This window comes from Rhincodon typus, chromosome 15 (assembly GCF_021869965.1).
Source record: "Rhincodon typus isolate 14 chromosome 15, sRhiTyp1.1, whole genome shotgun sequence".
Classification (NCBI taxonomy): domain Eukaryota; kingdom Metazoa; phylum Chordata; class Chondrichthyes; order Orectolobiformes; family Rhincodontidae; genus Rhincodon; species Rhincodon typus.
Window position 1 is genome coordinate 36,974,387 of NC_063346.1, and position 20,256 is coordinate 36,994,642.

General features: G+C 39.9%; 1 protein-coding gene across 2 annotated transcripts in view; it reads left to right on the forward strand.

Annotated features, from left to right (window-relative positions):
• The window catches only part of tent4b (terminal nucleotidyltransferase 4B), a 67,958-nt gene that overhangs the window by 15,360 nt on the left and 32,342 nt on the right, over positions 1-20,256 (forward strand). For both annotated transcript variants that reach the window (XM_048606029.1, XM_048606030.1), the window contains exons 2-3: positions 13,902-14,025; positions 14,516-14,562. In XM_048606029.1, the coding sequence (XP_048461986.1) occupies positions 13,902-14,025; positions 14,516-14,562 (171 nt within the window). The remainder of the gene's footprint in view (positions 1-13,901; positions 14,026-14,515; positions 14,563-20,256) is intronic.

Consider the following 20,256-nt stretch of genomic DNA (forward strand, 5'->3'; position numbering starts at 1 on the left):
TCAGCGTCCTGTAGGGCACTGTTGAATCTGAGAGTAGCAGCACTTTCATCAGCTTTTCTTCCCTGCATTTTGAGGGAGAATGGGCATGTGAACTATCTGTAGTATCTCTCCCAGCCTTGAATGGCAGTGTGCTCCCTTGAAAAGCAGATAGATCAGATGAACACTGCAGAGTTGTGTGGAATTGTCACTGATTCTGTGCTTTCACTCATGGTGGATGTGTGTGGAATGATAAATGCAGGGCAACCCCTATCATGGTCCCTGAATACCACATTTATCCTCTGTGTTGTCTTTGGCTGTAGTAATAAATGACATAATTCTAAATCCTTGATGTTTTATATTGTCTGCATCCAAGAAGTCCACTGCTTGTGAAGGATGACTAATGCTTAGTCATTGCGTTTTTCATCCTTGATGTCTGAAGAGCCGTTTCACATGGGTGTAACTTCACCAGATCTAACATCAACATGAGCGCTCAAGGGCATGTATATGTTTAAAAAAATGTCTGAGGTCATTTACAATTATGTTAGCCATACCTTCTATATGGCTTTGGGTTTTGGACTTCCATTCTGTCCCATTATGTTGAATTGCAGTTCTGACATCTGTAGTTCGGGACAAAAGGACACTGTAACTTGTAGTTAGTCCTCTTGACATTGAAGATTTGGGCAGTCGTCCCTAACGTGTTCAGGTTGAGGGTCTGTGACTGCTCAGAGTTTCCTGCCTAGATGCAAACTCATCATCCTCATCTAGAACCTAAGGTTTTGTCATGCAGGCAGGTGGAGGTGCCAGCCACCTTTTTAGTGGGGTCCTGTGTGTGGTTCCTCCTTCTTGGTAACTGATGGCACCATCTTGTTCCCCTGAGAGGAAGGGGCACCTGGAGTGAGATTAAGGTTGTTTTCCTCCCTCTCTCTTTGCTTATGATGCTGAGCACCTATAGTGATAGAGAAAAAAAGAACTGCCGATGCTGGAGTCAGAGATAATGTGCAGCTGGACTGCGCATCAGGCCAGGCAGCGTCAGAGGAGCAGAGAAGCTGACATTTTGTGTCGGGACCCTTCTTCATTTCTGAAGAAGGGTTCTGACCTAAAACGTCAACTTTCCTGCTCCTCTGATGCTGCCTGGCCTATAGTGATAGAGATCCCTGTCACATCGAGCAGATACAGACTGGTCACCAACCTCTCCATTGAGACAGCTGGATGCACGAATGCCGGAGCTGGCATGGTTCTGATAATGTTTTTGGCTTCTTGCATTCTTTTGAACCAGGTTACCGACTGCCTTTAATAAACCTGCCTACTGTTTGTGCTTATCAGAGCAATTTGATTAAATCATTCATGACCACGTCTATGGGATCATCTTCTGCTAGGTTCTGAACAGGTGTCTGGTCTTTGGTAGTCCTGAGTGCCAGAGAATTGCATTGTTTCTTCCTCAGCCTGCTGCGAAAACAAGTCAGTGATGAATGCTTATAGAAATTACAGTGACTTGAAAGCTTCTGAACTGGTGGAGGGTACAGGTGAAAGCCTTGCTGGTGCATCCTTTGAGGGTTGATGGCTTCCTCCCTCAGAAGTGAAGTGGAACTGAGGGTCTTGAGTTTCTGCTTCTTCAGATCCTGTGGTCATTGATGCCACTAGTACCTGCATAAGAGAAAGAATTAATTGTGTAAGAAGGATACATGTTTGTGCAGGTTAAGAATGCATTAACGTTGATGGTAATGGAAAAAGAGTGTGATTTAGCAGCATAGAATAAAGAATGAAGATTGGTTGCTGATTGAAGAGTCTCCTTCCCCACGTATGTGTACTGCTCTGGCACTTTTTCTCTCATTATGTTTCTCTCATTATCCCATCTGGCAGGTGTGGACCACTTTTTTTCCTGAGACAAAGGAAACGTTTGATTTCAATGGGAGTAGGTGGGAGAGCCAGTAGTGCTGATGCAGGAACAGACGAGTTGGTGAGGTGTGCCCAGTGAATGTGTGGGAATTGCAGAAGGCAGGAGTGGTTAGTAGTTTTTCAAGGATGAGGTAGGGAAGAGCCTTTTGAGTGGAGGGGACGCATGCAATAGTGGCATTTGGTGTTTGTAAGCCTTGGTGAGAGACTGATGCAATGGCACAGTTAGACTAAGTGGTGGCCGAGCAAATGCCTACCAGAAGGCTATGGTGGCAGTTCAAGTGAAGACCATAACTTGCTTGCTGCGTTCTGCGTTTTACGTGGGACACTGCAGTGACCTGCATCTCTATCTGTATTTTTGCTGTCTGGGTATGGTAGTGTGACATACTTGCGATTGAATTGGATAAAGTGCTGCCCTCCTCACCACAACTTCACTGTCCACCAGCACCTCCAAGAGCTCACCTCAGTTTCTGGGATGTGACTTAATTGTAGCGGCTAAAGCATCAGTGTGGGGGGCAGTTTCTGGCTTGCAGTGTCTGAGTTGTGTACAGCTTTAAATATTGTGCCAGCAACATGAATGCCACAAGGTCCTTGGCAGCGGTGACTACTTCTACCTCTCCTGTCATGCAGCGACATGAGATGATCCCAGGTAAATAATTAATGAAGTCAAGCATAGAACGTTTTGTGAGAAAAGTTGCCTTGAGTCATGCAACACTGGTTGCCATGAATCTCACTCAAAAAATACTTAGGGTGAAAACTGGAAAATTCAGACAAATACATCTATACTGTCTTTGATATTTATGCTCCCTTACCTAAAAGAAATTCTTTTAAAAAAAAAATACAAGTTAATGTTTATTGTGTGATTACATTACAGAACAAAGGAGATTGAACTATGTGCCACGAATCACAGGGAAACTCTTTTGTTGACTATTTTCTAGCCTTTGTGTTATCTGTTCCATACTCAGTAAAACTCTAAATTCATTTCCAATTTGATTCACTTCCTTCTGAACCTTTTGCTCAAGTTTCCAACCCTGCCAGTCTAATTTAAACTGTCACCAGCAGAAATAGCACCCCTCCCGCTTTTCATCATGATATTCCAGCCAATGTTTCAGCCCTTTTAAGGTACAGACCGTCCAGTTTTTTAACAGGCCCCAAATACCCCAGAAACAGTGCGAATGCAAACAGAAGATAAAATCCTCAATCCTGTATTATCTTTCCAGCCATGTATTATTTCTGTCCTGACTAGCACCTTGAGATATCCAGGGATTGCTTGGAGATCCTACTTTTCAATCTCTGTGTGTGCGTTCCCCCGTCTTCCCCCCCCCACTCCCCGTCTCCCCTTAGTTCTGAAAGGTCATCCCTTGACTCTGACGCTATGCCCTCAGGTCCTAGTCTGTCCTATTGGTGGAAGCATCTTCTCCATGTCTACTCTATCCAGTGTTCTCTAAGTTTCAATCAGATCCCACCCCTACCCTTCTAAACTCAATCGTGTACAGGCCCAGTGTCCTCAACCGCTTCTCATGTGACAAGCTAGCCTTGGCAGTACATTTCTGCTGTTGTATTCTAGCTGTCTAGAAATGAATACTTACAGTGCATTTGCCTTCCTAACTGCCAGCCGAACCTGCATCTTAACCTTAAGAAAATCCTGAACTAGGGCTTTCAAGTCCCTTTGTGCTTCAGATTTCTGAAGCCTTTCCACGTACAGAAAATAGTCTACACCTCTGTTCTTTCCACCAAAAGTGCATAACCTCCCACTTTCTATTCTATCTGCCAAATCTTTGCCCATCTCCTATACTGCCCAAGTCCTTCTGCAGCCTCCCCACTTCCTGTCAACACTACCTGTCCCTCCACCTATCTTTGTGTCATCTGCAATCTTAGCAACACAGCTCTCAGTTCCTTCATCCAGATCATTAATGTATAACATGAATAGTTGTAGTCCCAGCACAGACTCCTGCGGAACTCAAATAGTCCCTGGCTGCATCCTGAAAAAGACCCATTATCCCTATTCTTTGTTTTCTGCCAGTTCAACAATTCTCTGCCCATGCCAGTGCCTTGCCCTGAATACCATGGGCCTCTTGTCTTATTCAGCAATCTCCTGTGTGGCACCTTGTGCAAGACTTCCCGGAGTAGGAGTTCAGAAGTCATGTTTAAGTTGTACAAGACATTGGTGAGGCCTCTTCTGGAACGCTGTATCCACTTCTGGTAGTCCAGTTATTGAAAGGGTATTATTAAGCTGGAGAGGGTTCAGAAGAGATTCACCATGATGTTGCTGGACATGGAAGGTTTCAGTTATAGAGACTGGATAGAATTGGACTTTTTTGACTGGAGCGTAGGAGGTTAACAGGCAACTTTATAGAAGTTTATAAAATAATAAGGGGTATATATAGTGTTAATGGTAGTTGTCTTTTCCCTAGGATGGGGGATATCAAGATTAGGTCTCACATCTTTTTAAGGTTGGGGGAGAGAGATTTAAAAAAGACACATGGCAAATTTTTTAGAGGGTGGTTTGTGTGCAGAGTGAACTTCTTGAGGAAGTGGTGGATGTGGGTACAATTATCATGTTTAAAAGACATTTGGCTGAATAGGAATGGTTTTGGAGGGATATGGAACAAAAACTGAAGTTGCTGGAAAAGCTCAGCAGGTCTGGCAGCATCTGTGAAGAAAAAAATCAGAGTTAACGTTTCGGGTCTGGTGATTCTTCCTCAGGAGGTTCTGAGCAGGAGCAGGCAGGTGGCACCAGTTTCGTTTGAGATTATGTTTGGCATAGACTGGTTGGACTGAAGGTTCTGTTCCTGTACTGTATGACTCTGACTTTGTGTCCACTTGCTCTCCGTTGTCTAACTCGTTCATTACCTCCTTGAAGAATTCAAACAGATTTGTCAGGTATGACCACCCTGTTATGAAGCTGTGCTGACTCAGCCCTATTTTATCATGCAGTTCCAAGTCCTCTGCAATCTCATTGTTAATAATGGATTCTCAAATCTTAACAACAAACCAGGTCAGGTTAACTGGCCTAAGATAACAAGGTGTAGAGCTGGATGAACACAGCAGGCCGAGCAGCATCAGAGGAGCAGGAAGGCTGATGTTTCGGGCCTAGACCCTCCTTCAGAAATGGGGGAGGGGAAGGGGGTTCTGAAATAAACAGGGAGAGAGGAGGAGGTGGATAGAAGATGGATAGAGGAAAAGACAGGTGGAGAGGAGACAGACAGGTCAAAGAGGCAGGGATGGAGCCAGTAAAGGTGAGTGTAGGTGGGGAGTTAGGGAGGAGATAGGTCAGTCCACGGAGGACTGACAGGTCAAGGGGGTCGGATGAGGTTAGTGGATAGGAGATGGGGTGGGGCTTGAGGTGGGAGAAGGGGTTAGGTGGGAGGAAGGACAGGTTAGGGAGGTGGGGACAAGCTGGGCTGGTTTTGGGATGCGGTAGGGGGAGGGGAGATTTTGATTTTATTGTAGTCATGTGTGTCTAAGTACAATGAAGAGCTTTGTAAGCGGTACAGGCGGATCATAGGTGCTTACACAGTGAGGCATACAGATTACGCTGCACAGGAGGTGCGCAAAGCAAGATCAACATTATTTGAAGTTACTGTCCACTCATCAGTTTAATAACCATAGGGAAGAAGTCATTCTTCAACCTGTTGGTGCGTGTATTCAAGTTTCTGTAACTTCTGCCTGATGGAAGAAGTTGTAGGAGAGCAAATAGCAGGAACACATTAGTTGACTTTTCATGTTCAGAAAGGAGTAATGCATTTAGGAAGGGCAAACATGACAAGGGAATATCTGATTAAGTACTAGAATACCAAGTGATATAGAGGAACAGAGGGACTTCGATTGCAATTCTATAGATCCGTGAAGGTAGCAGGATAGTTAAAGCATATGGGATACTTTCCCCTATTAGATAATGTATAGAATATGGAAGCAGGGAGGCTGTGCTGAAACATTTTTATAAAAAAAATGCTTGATAACACATTGAGAATTATGTACAGTTCTGGTGATTGCACCAGTGTTATTGAGATTTCTTTTTCTTTGAAGATGGTGGGGGGTCTGGAACTTGCTGCCTGAAAGGATGCTCGCGGCAGAAATACTAATTGCATTTAAAATAAATATTTGGATATGCACTATAAGTATTGTGACTTGCAGGGTGCATTGAAGTTGAGCAGGCAAGTGCCATTAGGCAGAATTTTTTGTTGGTTGTTATGGATACAGTGGGTAGAATGGCCTTTTTCTTAGCAATACATTTTCTAAGTTTAGGACATGAGCAGCAGGTAACTTCGTCTCTCTCCCAGTCTAAGGTTACAGATGAATAGTGGCCACTCTTCTGAATACCTTTACAATCTCACATGAAGGCTTGAAGAGAATTGTAAAAAGAACATGAGGAAATAGAGATCCAGGCAGCTGTAATTGAATGACAGATTATGTATGAAGATGGGACTTGATTCTGTTGGTACCCTGTTTTGGTTCTTAGGCAATCCCTTGCAATCAAATGTGACCAGATTGGAACTGAGAAGTTGATAAGCCTGATACACAATCTGCACACCCTTCCTTCCTTACTACATGAACCTTCTCCACATTAGTCAGTTTTTCAAGCCAGGAACTCATCTGAAGTGTTTTTAACAGGCCAGCAGCTTATATTTTGTAATATTTTATAGATTTGGCAGCAGCCAGTTTTGGTGAAATCAATCCATGGTACAGCAGAGGTCCTCAGTGAGAGACAAGAAAGGAACGGTTAAAGTTCTGAATCATTTCTGATTTGGAAATGCCTGCACCCTCTTCCCAGTGCATGCTTATCCAAATGAAGGCTTTTGACCAAATATCTTTTTACAGAAAAACTGATCAATTTCCCATTTACGTATTTCATGAAGATCCTCTGATTTAACCATCACTAGTGAAACATATAAATCTGACAAGAATTCAACAATGTCAATGTCAGTATTTGGTTAAAAATGTGATTTACTGATTTGCATCTAAATGGTTGTTTAGGTAGTATAGAATTTGAGTATTGTGAAAAGAAGCATTTTGTCTTACTCATGAGGACAATTTCTATGAATGCTAACATTTTTATACTGTATGAGAGCGTATTAATAGTTTAGTAAGTGGAATCTGGTAGAGGCCTTGCCATGGAAATTGCGAAAGTTAGAGGATGATGGATAGTTAGCTGCCAACTTCGTTTGGTATTAATCCAGGTAGGTTGACTCGGATGAAGACATTGCCCTGAGGATTGAACCAGAGAATGTTGTCTATTTTGTTTAATTGAAACAGGCACAATGTGTGTACAATGCAAGACTAATGACCCTAACTTAATTATGACTGGTTTTGTGCGACATAAAATGGGCTAGTGGTTGGGAAAGTTTGCTACAGACAGTTTTGAATAAGATTTCCATACATTTGTGAGGACGGCAAGACTTATCTATTGATAGCAATGCTGTGTCCATGCGCTCATTTGACATATGCCTGTGTATCACTTGAGGAACACATGAACATTTGCGCTACAGCACTAAATCATGGATCTGCCATCATTGCATGCATTGGTATTTGTGAACTTATGAATTCAACAACCTGCGCAGTTGAATTCGTTTCTAGCAACACCAGGTATGCCCAAATAGCTTCTGTTCCTCCGGTGTCCCCTCCAGGCCATGTAATTGCAAACGTTGTGTTGAATTTCGTGAGAAATGTGTCTTCAAGTGAATGACGCCTAATATCCTACACCTTGCATATTTCGGATGTATACAAGATATGGTTTATGTTTCATTTGCAGCTACGTGCAAGAATCTCAGTGGGTTCTACGTTGTGCTCAAATTCACCTTTCAAATGGACCAATCAAATGATTCTCTAGTTGAGAACTTTGCCAGGAGTTCTTTACTACTGGCTACTGTAAGCCTACCTTCATTGGGTATCATACATGTTGAGATTCCTTCAATTGTATGTGCTATAGAATTGATCTTATCAGGAACCTCATAAATAGGGTTACCATTGGCTGGAAACTCAACTGGACTCACTACATAAATACAGTGGCTATAAGAGCAGGTTAGAAGCTAGGAATACTGCGGTGATTAATCACTTTCTGACTCAACAAAACCTGTCTACCATACACAAAACACAAACCAGGAATGTGATGGAATACTCCCCACTTGCCTGGGTGGGTGCTGTTCCAACAACACTCGAAGCTTGACACCTTCCAGGACAAAGCAGCCTGCTTGATTGGCACCGCATCCACTCCCTCCACTATCCATATTCAGTAGCAGCAGTGTGTACTTTCTACAGAATGCACTGCAGAAATTCATCCAATATCCTTAGCACTTTCCAAACCAAGGACCACTTCCATCTAGAAGGGCAGCGGATGCCATGGGAACACCACCAGCTGCAAATTCGCCTCCAAGCCATTCACCATCCTGACTTGGAAATATATTGCCATTCCTTCTTTGTCTCTGGGTCAAAATCCTGGAATTCCCTCCCTAAAGGTGTTGTGGGTCAGCCTATAGCACGTAGACTGCAGCAGTTCAAGAAGGCATCTTACCACCACCTTCGTAAGGGCAGTTGGGATAGGAAATGAATGCTGCCTAGCCAGTGACACATCCCACAAGGGAGGAAAAAGTCCAAGTTTTGTTCACCAAACAGACTTGATGCTGAACTAGAGTACATGAAAGCAATCCAGTGAAATGATCAGATGAGATGATGTCTCATTGTATATCGCACACATTAATGAGTTGGCTTGTTACAACTCTGGCTGATATTACTGGACAAGTCAAATCCCAGACAGGAACCTGGCTTGGTAGATTATAGTTTTTTGTTTTGGTTTTAACAAAGTGGTCTCTCACAATGTAAGCATATAATGCTGCAGATTTTGCTTTAACAACAAAACAGCATTTATCACAAAAGGAATGTGGATAAAATAGAATATTGCAAATTCAAAGATTTTAAACATGCAGTAAAAATATATTCTCGTTATCCCAAAGCATTCCTTTATAAATTGAAAAGAAACAAAATGGCTTTTGTGTGTTACTCACATTGTACTCAAAATACCATTCTTTTAATAATGACACCAGGATCCCTGTAACTACCACTAGGTTTTATCACTTGTGTCTTCAACTTTTAGACTGGAACTGCTGTATATTCTCCCTGGAGCTTCAATATACTCGGGTTTAAGTAACTTCTTCACGTTTCTTTATTCTAACACTTCTTCTGGTTTGGGATAAACAGAGTTTTCATTAAGCTTAAAAAAGCCCACTTTCCAGAATAAACTTTTGAGGCTCTGTGACTTTGCATGCTAGGTCATAAACATCTTAAAATAAAACGAAGTCCACAGACCCATTCAATCTAGAGTCAGGCTTCAAAAACTGCTTCAAAAGAAATTGCTATGGTTACAGAAGTACTTAGAAGTTAACTACTCCGTTCAGACCCACAGAAAACCCACCAGTTACGAACTCTTACCTAGAGCCAAACTCTCTCTAAATAACATTAAAAATTATACTTGTAAATCCCAGGGTTTACATCACATCTGAGGCTGCCACTTTAGGTCCTGAAAGGTGTCCAAGTTAATTTGGGAAGGATGGGTGTCTCAAAACTTTTACATGCTGCTTAAAATTTAACTGTTTTATGCTACTACTATGCAGTAGTAATACAAGTGGTGGTTGCACGGAAACAAGCCCTTTGAACCAACTCGTCTGTGCCAACCAGATATCCTAAATTGAGCCAGTTCCATTTGCCAGCGTTTGGTCCATATCCCTCTAAACCCTATAAAAATCGAAAAAACTGCGGATGCTGTAAATCGGGAACAAAAACAAATTGCTGGAAAATTTCAGTGAAGGAAAAAAATAATGTTTTGGGTCCGGTGACCCTTCCGCAGAACTCTGTTTTTTTCCTTCACAGATGCTGCCTGACCTGCTGAACTTTTCCAGCAACTTTGTTTTTGTCCCTCTAAACCCTGATTATTCATGTACCCATCCTGATGCCTTTTAAATATTGTAATTGTACCTGCCTCCTCCACCTCCTTTGATACTCGTACCATATATACACCACCCTCTGCATGAAAACGTTGCCCCTTGGGTCCCTTTTAAAACTTTCCCCTCTCACATTAAACCTATGCCCACTCATTTTTTGGATCACTCTACCCTGGGAAAAAGACCTTGGCTATTCACCCTATTCATGTTCCTCCTGTAAGGTTACCCCTTAGCCTCTGATGCTCATGGGGATAAAAGACCCAGTCTATTCACCCTTTCCATATAGCATAAACCTTCCAATCCTGGCAACATCCTTGGAAAACACTCCAGTATCTGGTTGGATATAATTCTGCAATTGGATACTATTTGCTAAATAATTGTGTGCCTGCTAAGAATTATGCTCATAACCAATTTCAGAGTGTGCTAGTCCAACTCCTAGTTTGGTGCCCTTGTGATACTAGAAGCTGGATATATTAATGCAGAAATCCCTGTTCGTTGCAGGTATAAAGAACGTGCAAACTGTTTGGACTGAGATGGACAGCATGCAGTGTCTTTTTCTAGACCTACTGCTCCACTTGTCACAATGTAAATGAAAATATTTCGCTCAAGTCCCAATATTGTCAATTGTATGCTTTCTCTGTTAGAGCCATCGAGCAGGTTTCTTCCGAAAACAATTATTGATTGCTTGGTCATATTGAAAAAAATCCATCTAATACGGATATAGAATTAACACACAGTTTGAAATAGGAAACTCTGAGTAGTTGTTTCTCTGGGTAACCCAAGACACAGGCATGCGCACACAATAATCTTTAAGCAAAGGGTAATAAAGCGGATTTCTCTCTACAGTATTCTTGGAGGCACAAATGTTAACATAAATTGTTCCAAAGTCAATAGATTAGTTGACCTTGCACATGTGGTCAAGTAAGTAATCAAGCATGGTTGTTCCAGAGTTTTAACACAGATTGTTCAAGAAATACAATATTGAATTTTTTCAGTCTCATGTTGTGCAGAACAACAGCTGGGTTTCACATTGAATGCATTGCAAAAGGCGCTTTAAAAGGAGGAGACACAGGTTGGGCAACTTGTTTTTAAGCAGGCTTTCCAAGCTCCAAGCCTGCAAACACTGTTCAAACTGGTCACCTGTAAATCCCAATTGTAAACAGGTGTTCTTCCTGAAGTCAGTTCAAACAACTGGGACTATTTATTATTACAGGTCACCTGATTTCCAAGAAGCCGCCTTGTTAAAAAAATTCCAATGTTATTTCATTGACTTTTAGTTTAAAGAAGCAGGTGTCTCTATAATCCTTCAAACTAGAGTCCTTAAAGAAATATTGATTTAAGAAGTAGCTTTATAATGTAAACTGTTCTTATTTCAAGTGAACAAAATAGGCAACAGCCATTTTCTTCATTTCTCAGGGTAGTGCCTTGAACAATTGGTCAACCTGCCTGGTTTAAATTTAAATAAAGCTTGACAGTTAACTGTCAATCATCATCCTGCCAGTGCATTTTTCATGACAATGTCACTACCGATCAGAGACTATTCTTGGAGGCAAAACCAATCAACATGGACTTCTTATATTAAAAGTATTCTTATCTTCATATTGGTGTTATTTATGAATTGTCATGATGAATGTGAGATGAAAAGGTTTGACAAAATGTAATCTTTTTAGCATTAGTCAACTTGATATTTGCTGTTTTCCTTGCATTCTGTGAGTAATTTAACTTTAGAAAAAGTTTGAAGCAAATAGTATATATTTATTTGATTTCTCTTTCTGTGATGGATAAAATAGGTGCAAGACTACATGGTTAAGAATGAATGGTACTTTATCGGGAAGAAACCTGAAGAATTAGGAAAATGAATGAAATGTTATGTAGAATAGCTGTAAGCAATCAAACTTGTCTTTTTCTGTTTGCCTGGATGCACAAATTCTGGATTGGCATTGATAGAAAATGTCCTATATTGGAGCAAGTCACGAACCTCTTTTTTTTTTGAAACCACAATTCACAGAGGAACTGGGATAGATGTAACTTTTTTTATTGAAGTATTGTTTTCATTTCTAATGCATGAAATGCTACTCATCTTTATAACTGATCATTCTTTTTTCTCTAAGTTGCACAGCCATGCTCTTGCGCGTCAGCCGTGTACCAATGAAAGGCTTCGCTTTTGGAAGCCACTAACACATGGGGGACCTCTGAGGTTTGCGTAGTGGCTGGAAAATTGTAGAGAATGTTAACTGACAAATGATTTGTCTTATACTTGAATTGATGAGGAAATTTAATTAATGTTGTGCAAGAGCAGATGCGTTTTCTGTGACATTATGAAATAGTTGTAGATTTAGCTCATGATTTCCAAGTTTTGGTTGAGACACGATTGCAATCTATCTTTTTTTTTGCTAGCTTTGCCTTTCTTTCATTATTTATTTTAAAATTGTTGCTTAAAGTTTTTCTTTCATAATTGTCACCATTTTCTGTTTCCCTGGTTGAAAGGATGTGTAGGATGCCTGATGTCAGATGTCCAGATGAGTATTTGAAGATGCTCAAAAGCTGAGTGCGTAGTCGAAATTATGAACTGTTTATGTGGCACAGTCCCTTGAACTGTACGAGATAGATGCTCCTACTTAGGTAATAGGACTCTGGTTAAAAAGAAGTAATTCAGATCAAAAATAAGATGTGGTGTTGCTTTATCAAGCTGATTGTGTTGGTAATATTTTGCAGATATTTAAAATTTATCATTCTACTTGCACATGTTTGATGCTTTCCATGTAAAAGTGTTTCTGTTTTAAAACATGCAGCGAGTGTACCATAGGTATCATTTGCATATGTCTTCACTGAGGTAGCGCACTGAAAATCAAGCCACACTAACCTTGGACTCCTCTCAGAAGTCAGAGTTTTTTTTCTTGAAAATGTAGAATTCTTCGATCTAACTGGACTTTCGCACCCGGGATAACACAGAATGGACCAGGTTCCTGTACTTAACAAGAATGATTATTTATCACCAGTAAATAGAATCCACTTAAATCTACTTGTTAAAACCATCAAAATCGCCACCAACCCCAACCACCAAAACAAACGGTAACCTCCCTCTTGCGCATCTGTGCGTGCACACATTTGAATACAGGCATGAATAGGAAAAGAATGGTGTTATGGGTGGAGGGAAAAGCTGGAAATGCAGTTCAGTTTTTCTTTTTCACAGAGTCTCCTGAGGTGGTTCTTGTGCTAATCAGAGCACTGCTTTTTGGTCTTCGTTCTTTGGATCAGCTTACTGGCTAGCAGGCGAAGCAGGGTGGCTAGTACACACTTTTAAACTTGTAAATTTAAAGTCACAGCATCTGCTGAAGGAAGAATAAATGGGTTTTCTTCAAGCTTAATGTAGCTTTTGCTACAGAGAACAGAGAGCTCCAGAGTTGATAGAGATCAGATGATTTTCCCTGTCTTGTTCACAATTCTGAACTGATACCTGACAACCAATCACATAGTTGTAGGCAAGCAAAGGGTCTTTATCATGAATAACTGAGCACTAGTCCACAGACTATACAGCTCCTTTTTTGCCATCTGAATCTTCATTCGTACACACCCTTGGCTCCAGCTCATCTGCACCTCTTCCTACTACTTCATTGGCGTTATCTGTAAAGGATTGCTTGGGCGGGGGGGGAGAAGAAAATTGGATTGTTCTTTTTCAATTTGTGATGAAATCTTTCTAAATCATGTATGTAGCTTTTTTGGAATGTAATAAACTTGTGGGATTTTTGTTGAAACAACATTGACAGCCTCGTGATTATGTTCAGTGACTGACAACCATGGTCATCAAATTACAGAAAAAGTTCTCAGGTTTCGTGAATCTGACAACTGTAGTACAGTAGTACAATTAAGTGAGATCATAGTGTCCACGTGAGAATAGTTTACAGTGTCGAAAGAGGAAGAGATACAGAAATACAACAGTAATATGGGACTAGGAGTAAATCTGCCTGATGAAGTTGAGCTTTCTCTTTTGTGCCAAGCATTTTTACTGTTCTTTTGTAAATGCTTTAAGTGTATTATAAGATTATATAATAGTAGCTGCCATATCTTAAAAAAACTTTTTAAATAACATTTCAGGCTTCATGAAGAAATTATTGACTTCTACAACTACATTTCGCCTAGACATGAAGAGGAAAAAATGCGGATGGAGGTTGTTGAAAGAATAGAAAGTGTCATCAAAGAACTGTGGCCCAATGCTGATGTAAGTACTTAAAAGGGCATCAGTGTTCTCCAAAGATACTTGAAAGAAGGTTTGCATAAACTGGTGGTGAGTTATTCATTTGACTTCAAAGAAAATCTGAACCTTTAATTCAGTCTACAATAGGAAGTTTTTCTTCAGTAACGTACTTATGATTATTGCAGCTTACTTAATTTTGTTAGACATATGGCAAAATGCTACTTTTGAATGGAAGTTTTAAAGAGTGGTTTTTATTATTTTATGCCAGGACCTCCGTGTGTATTTTGTGCTTAAACAGATACAGGATACACTATTTGAAAATGTCTCTGATCTTGAGCACTTTTTCTCTCTCCTCTTAGTTTTATTTGGATACTACAACCTAGTTGTAGCCACTAGTGGGCAGTAAACGTCAACAAATGATGTAGTTAGGTGTATTCGGTTTTACTATGACAGTAACTGAAATATGTTCCCTGAACGGTACAATTTAACTGATGCTAAATAAATTGTATTTCAGGTGCAGATATTTGGAAGTTTTAGCACTGGTCTGTACTTGCCAACAAGGTAATAAATGGAAAATGCAAATAGTAATGTAGTGTATTTGCATGAGTTTATGCCAAGCCATTCAAATGCTTCAGGTGCATTGTTTGAACTTTTTATAAAACATTTAAGATAATGTGCATTTAGATTTTTAGATACTGCCAGTTTCCACCCTTTTAAAGTTTATTCTGAAACCTCAACATTTTATTGACTTTATTCTAGATACTGTATTACTCATCATTCTCTTTCAAATGATAAAGACGTGTAAAAGTAGTTTCAGTATTAGTGTAGCTTTTCTAACAATGAAAAATAAACTTTAATGAGTTGCAAACTGGTACTTTCTGCATATCGAATCATTATTTTTCTTGCAATAACATAACTTATGTCTGTAGTATTTCTAACACTAATAGAGTGAAGTAAATTTATTTTGTGTATTTCAATCTGAGTGTAAATTCATTTTTCTTTGGTTTTTTTTAAATCTTTCATTTCCACTTACCCTTCCCAGAGCTTGCCAGGATATAGTTCCATCGATGCTGGCTGCCTTCCAAAATTCAGTTCAAATGGCTACTACTCTAAAATCCGTTAGAAAGGGAATAGTGCATTTGAGTCAATGTTAATACGATCAAACAGAGTCAGTTTTTATTAGTTCTTTGAGATTGTAACAGCTAGCTCTATGTTCTTGGATTTCAAAAGGCATTTGCTAAGATGCCATACAAAAGATGACTGCACAAGAACTCAGCATGTTGAGATGATCATTTTAACATAGAAGATTGCCTAACTAACCAGAAACGGAGAGATACATTGGTCGGTTAAGGATTTGGCAAACTAACTACTGTGTGCCATGGGGAAAAATGCTGTGATCTTAACTGTTTGCTGTATATTAATCTATATAATATTTATTGATTGCTTGGATGAAGAAACCGAGTGTAATGTAGCCAAATTGCTGATGAAAGAAAGATAGCTCAGAAAACAAGGGAGGAGGACGTGAGGCCTGCAAACAGATAGGTTAAGCGACTAGGTAAACTTTTAGCAGATGGAATATAGTGAAGAAAAATGTGAAGTTATCCACTTTGGAAATAACACTAGAATATCAAAATATTAATTTAAATGAAGGAAATGTCACAAGACAGAACTGTGTTCTTGTGCTCAGATTGGCAAGTGATTAGAAAGACAAATTGAATATTGGCCTTTATTGCAAGAAGGATGGAGTATTAAAGAAGAAAGGTCTCGCAATATCTGTACTGGGCACTGGTGATTCCGTACTTCATGTGCAGTGTACAGCCTTGGACTCTTTGTTTAACGAAGGATACAGTTGCATTGAAATAATCTGGATTAGGTTTGGTTGGCTGATTTCTGGGATGAAAGAGTTGTTTTATTAAGAAAGCTTGAGTGCCTGTACTCAAGAGTTGGGAAGAACCTGGAACTAGGGCTCACAGTTTCACAACAGCTGTTGACCCGTTTGAGACTTTTTTTGAGAGTTTCTTCGCTGAGTTTGGGGTTCTCCGCTTCTGAGAGCGCTGGAGCCTGGGTCATTGAATATATTTAGAGCTGAGCTGGACAAACTTTTTTGACCTACAAGGAACTTTTAAGGTTATGAGGAGCGCAGTTGGGAAAGTCAAGTTGACCATGATCAGATTGGCCATGTTCACTGAATTGCAGAACAAGCTTAAGAAGCTGAATGGTCTGTTCCAGCAATTTCTTATGTTGTCAGACTTTGTGTTCTGTTACCACACTGCTCATGTGGAAGGATGGTGATCTATCACATCAAAGATAAACCTGTTGTCTGAGTGCCTTAGGTAGGTACCATGATCAGTATCTTGGCTCCAATGTTTTTGTTTTAAAATGAAAATTCTTAAAATGAACATAAGGGAAACCAGCAGTTTGGACTAGATTTTCATCTGAATGGTAGTTAGAGGGAGCTGGGAAATTACTCTGCGCAGTGCATTGATCTCTGGAGAAAGGTTTTCCAGAGCCAGGACTTTTGTTCTGGATGAAGAGGTAGCGATGGCGTCATAACTGGAGTTGGGTCTGTTGCCCTCTGTTTGGTTGCAGCCACAGGACACTACTGGGTGCTGAGACACGCTGGTCAAAAGACTCACCTTGGTGCCCTGGAACTTTCTCCCAGTTGTAGTCGTGACAGTGAAACAAAATAGCATTCTGGCTCCATTGCCCATCTCCACGTTGATTCCAACTCATTGCTGCTACTCATGCTGTCCATATCAACCTGTCACACTTGCATATCAATTCACCCACTATACATTTTAATAACAACCCTATAATAACAATATTAACAAGTTAGTCACCATGGTCTTAGCAGGCTATAGGGCTGCTCTCTAATGAGAGAGAGAGGACTGGAGAGACTTTTTCCCTAGCTGCTCTCACTTCTGACGAAGAGTCACCGGATTCGAAACATTAACTCTGCTTTCTCACCACAGGTGCTGCCACACATGCTGAGTTTTGCCAGCAATTTTTGTTTTTGTTTGAGATTTCCAGTATCTGCAGTTCTTTGTTTGGGTTTGAATTAGTTTTATAAATAGGGGGAGCTAGTAATCAATGGGGTTGAGTATTTTATGGAGTGAAGTGAGCTGAAATGAAACTGTCACATTAGTGTGTCAATTTGAATTCCGTTAGGACCAAAACATTGGTAGCAGATAATGTTTGAGTCAAAATGTAAAGTTTTGGGGTGTGATCACCCATCCTTGTTTTCTGAAAATGAGCCTTATGACCAGTGGAAGAATGAAGTTGCAAAGCAAACCTGAGTTACTCCTTTACCAAACAGGAAACAAGGTAAGGCCTTGGCACCTTTGTTTCCATACAGAAGCAAGATGTTAAAACTTCTGTTGAATTCAAGTCTGGTAATTTGAACATTGATAAAGGTAGAGAGACTGTTAACTCCCATGGATAAAATTTATCAAAAAGATGATCTATTGACTACTTATGAGATCTTATCAGATTTTGTGAAATTAAAAAAAAATCAAGTACATTACTATGTTAGCATACATAATGGAATTCAGTGAGTTGTTGGTGAGACTGCAGAAATTTTATTTGGAAACTTCCCTATCTGTGCTGGCATTTAAGTAATTGAATTGTGGCAACATGACAACTACCAACAGACTTCTGCTTTTGAATGAAATTTGTGGATAAGCATAATGCTAGTAGAAATGTCAGAAGCACTGAAAAAAATGCCTATGAAAGTGGCAATTGTGGCACATGGAGGATATTCAGTGATACAACAGAAATAGGTGACACATTGTAAACAAACTCTTAAGAACATAGGGATAAATCATAGGTGCCAATATGAAAGGAGAATTGTAACTAATCGATATGTGGATAGAAATGCTGTTGATAATTTTGAAAAGCAAATGAACTCGAAGTACTTAGTGTGTAGTCAATCGATTTTTCAAGTATGATTCGAACTACCACTACACCATGAACTGTCCAAAATGCTGAAGTATTCAAAACCAAACATTAAATGGAGGATTTGGAGGAAAAAGATGGAGATAGAGATCAAAGCAAAGACATTGTATTGGTCACAATAAATTTTACCCTGAGATGCTTGTATTGGTGGTAGAATTTTCCACTGTCCAGTTTAGCACAATTGACTGCATTTCTACTGTGTGGAATAGACTGGCTAAAATACTAGAAAATTAAGGAATTTGAATTTTCACCAATTTCAAAGGATGATGACACACTAAAATCTTTTGAAAAGAGTAGTTATTCATTGTAAAATAGCCATAATCGATCATTTTATTAGCGCAAACATAGTGTCCAGTGAAATACCCTTATTATGAAGTAAGTCATCAACGAAGAAAAGACAGTTGAAACTGGATGTAGAAAATGACAACATTCTGGATGTTGCCATTAACATGACACTGAACTGGACCAAATATACACAGTTTAAGAACAGGTCAGAGGCTTGGAATTCATTGGGGAGTAACTCAACTACTGTCTCCCAAGTATCGTCTAAAAGGCACATGCCAGGGGTGTGATGTACTATAGTCCAGTTGTGTGGATGAGTGCAGATCCAACAATACTCCAGAACCTTGACATCGTCCAGGACAAAGCTACCCACCTAAGTGGAAATCCATCTGAAACATTCAACATTCACTCCTTTCAGCACTGATGCATAGTAGTATTAATGTGTACCCCCTACAAGATGCACTACAGTAACTCATCAAGGCACCTTCTAAATCTGTGACCTCTACCACCTGGAAGATGATGGTTGACAAGTGCATGGAAACAACACCACCTGCCAGTATCCCTCCTGGCCACACACCATCCTGACTTGGAACTTTATTGCTATCTCTTCACTGTTGCTGGGTTTAAATCCTGGAACTCCTTTTGCTAATGGGATGTAGCAACACCCACACAAGTTAAGGGCTGCAGCTGTTCACGAAGACCTTTCACCCACATCTCCAGGACAATTAGGAATGGCAACAAATGCTGTCTTAGCCAGTGATCTTGAAATCCCATGAAAGAAAATATATGTAAAAACCATGTTTTTGTTTAAAACTTTGTAGATAAGTGGTTATAGAAGTGATGGGTAAGCAGGACTTGGTCCAATATAGGACATAGGACAATAAGACATAGAAGCAGAAACAGGCCATTTGGCCCATTGAATCTGCTCCACCACTCAGTGAGATCATGGCTGATTTGATAATCCTCAACTCTACTGGCCTGCCTTATACCCATAATTGTTGATTTCCCTTGCTGATTAAAAATCTCTGTTTATATCACCCTTGAATATATTTAACAGCCAAACCTTCACAGCCCTTTTGTGGTAAAGGATTCCATTGATTCACTTCCCTCAGAAAAATTTCTCCTTCATCTCTGTCTTAAATGGGCAATCCTTACTCTGAGATTGAGATTGTCTTCTGGTCCTAGACTCGTTGTCAAGCGGAAACAACCTCTCTGCATGTTCCCTGTAATACCCCGTAAGACTCTTGTGTTTTGGTAAAATTACCTGTCATTCATCTCAAGTCCAGTTAGTGTAAGTCCAATGGGAAATGTAAGTGTGATACAGGAAATGTACATTACATGCAAGACTTTTAACATGTTTGGTGATCTTGTAACTTGAACAATCATAGCAAACCCTCCTACTTTTATACTCCTTGCAGTAAAGCCCAAGATGCTATTTAAGTGACTAATTACTTACTAGCATTTTTCAACAATGTGATTTGACACAATGTTATATATATTAAGTAAATAGCGATGCTTGGAAGAAGTATGTCCTTCCTATATTACACTTGGGTTTTCCTGTCACAGCGATCTGCGAGAACAGAACTTGAACTAGTCACCATAACTTAGTGACCTTGATTGTCAGTAGATAATACAGGATCAGGAAAGTTCTGAAGGTTTTTAATTTTGCAGCAACTGTGGATGATTTCAAAATTTGTTTGAAAGTAGACAGTACAGAAATTGGATTCAGCAACGTTTTTTTTTCTGTCAAGCAAATAAAAATGAACCTCTGAAAGACTTGTGGGAAGTTATAATTGACATCTTATATTGTCACAAACAAAATGCGTATTGGCCAATACTGTTCAGCTCTAAATTTATAAGAATAGCAGCATCACTTAATGTTAGGGCGACTAAAAATCATTTAACTGTATGTGTATTATTCAGCTTCTAATATGTGGGGTTAATGGACAAGACAAATAGTGGCACAGGAATCACATGCAGTTGTAAGACATGATGTTGCTTTAATTCCCATGGCATTGC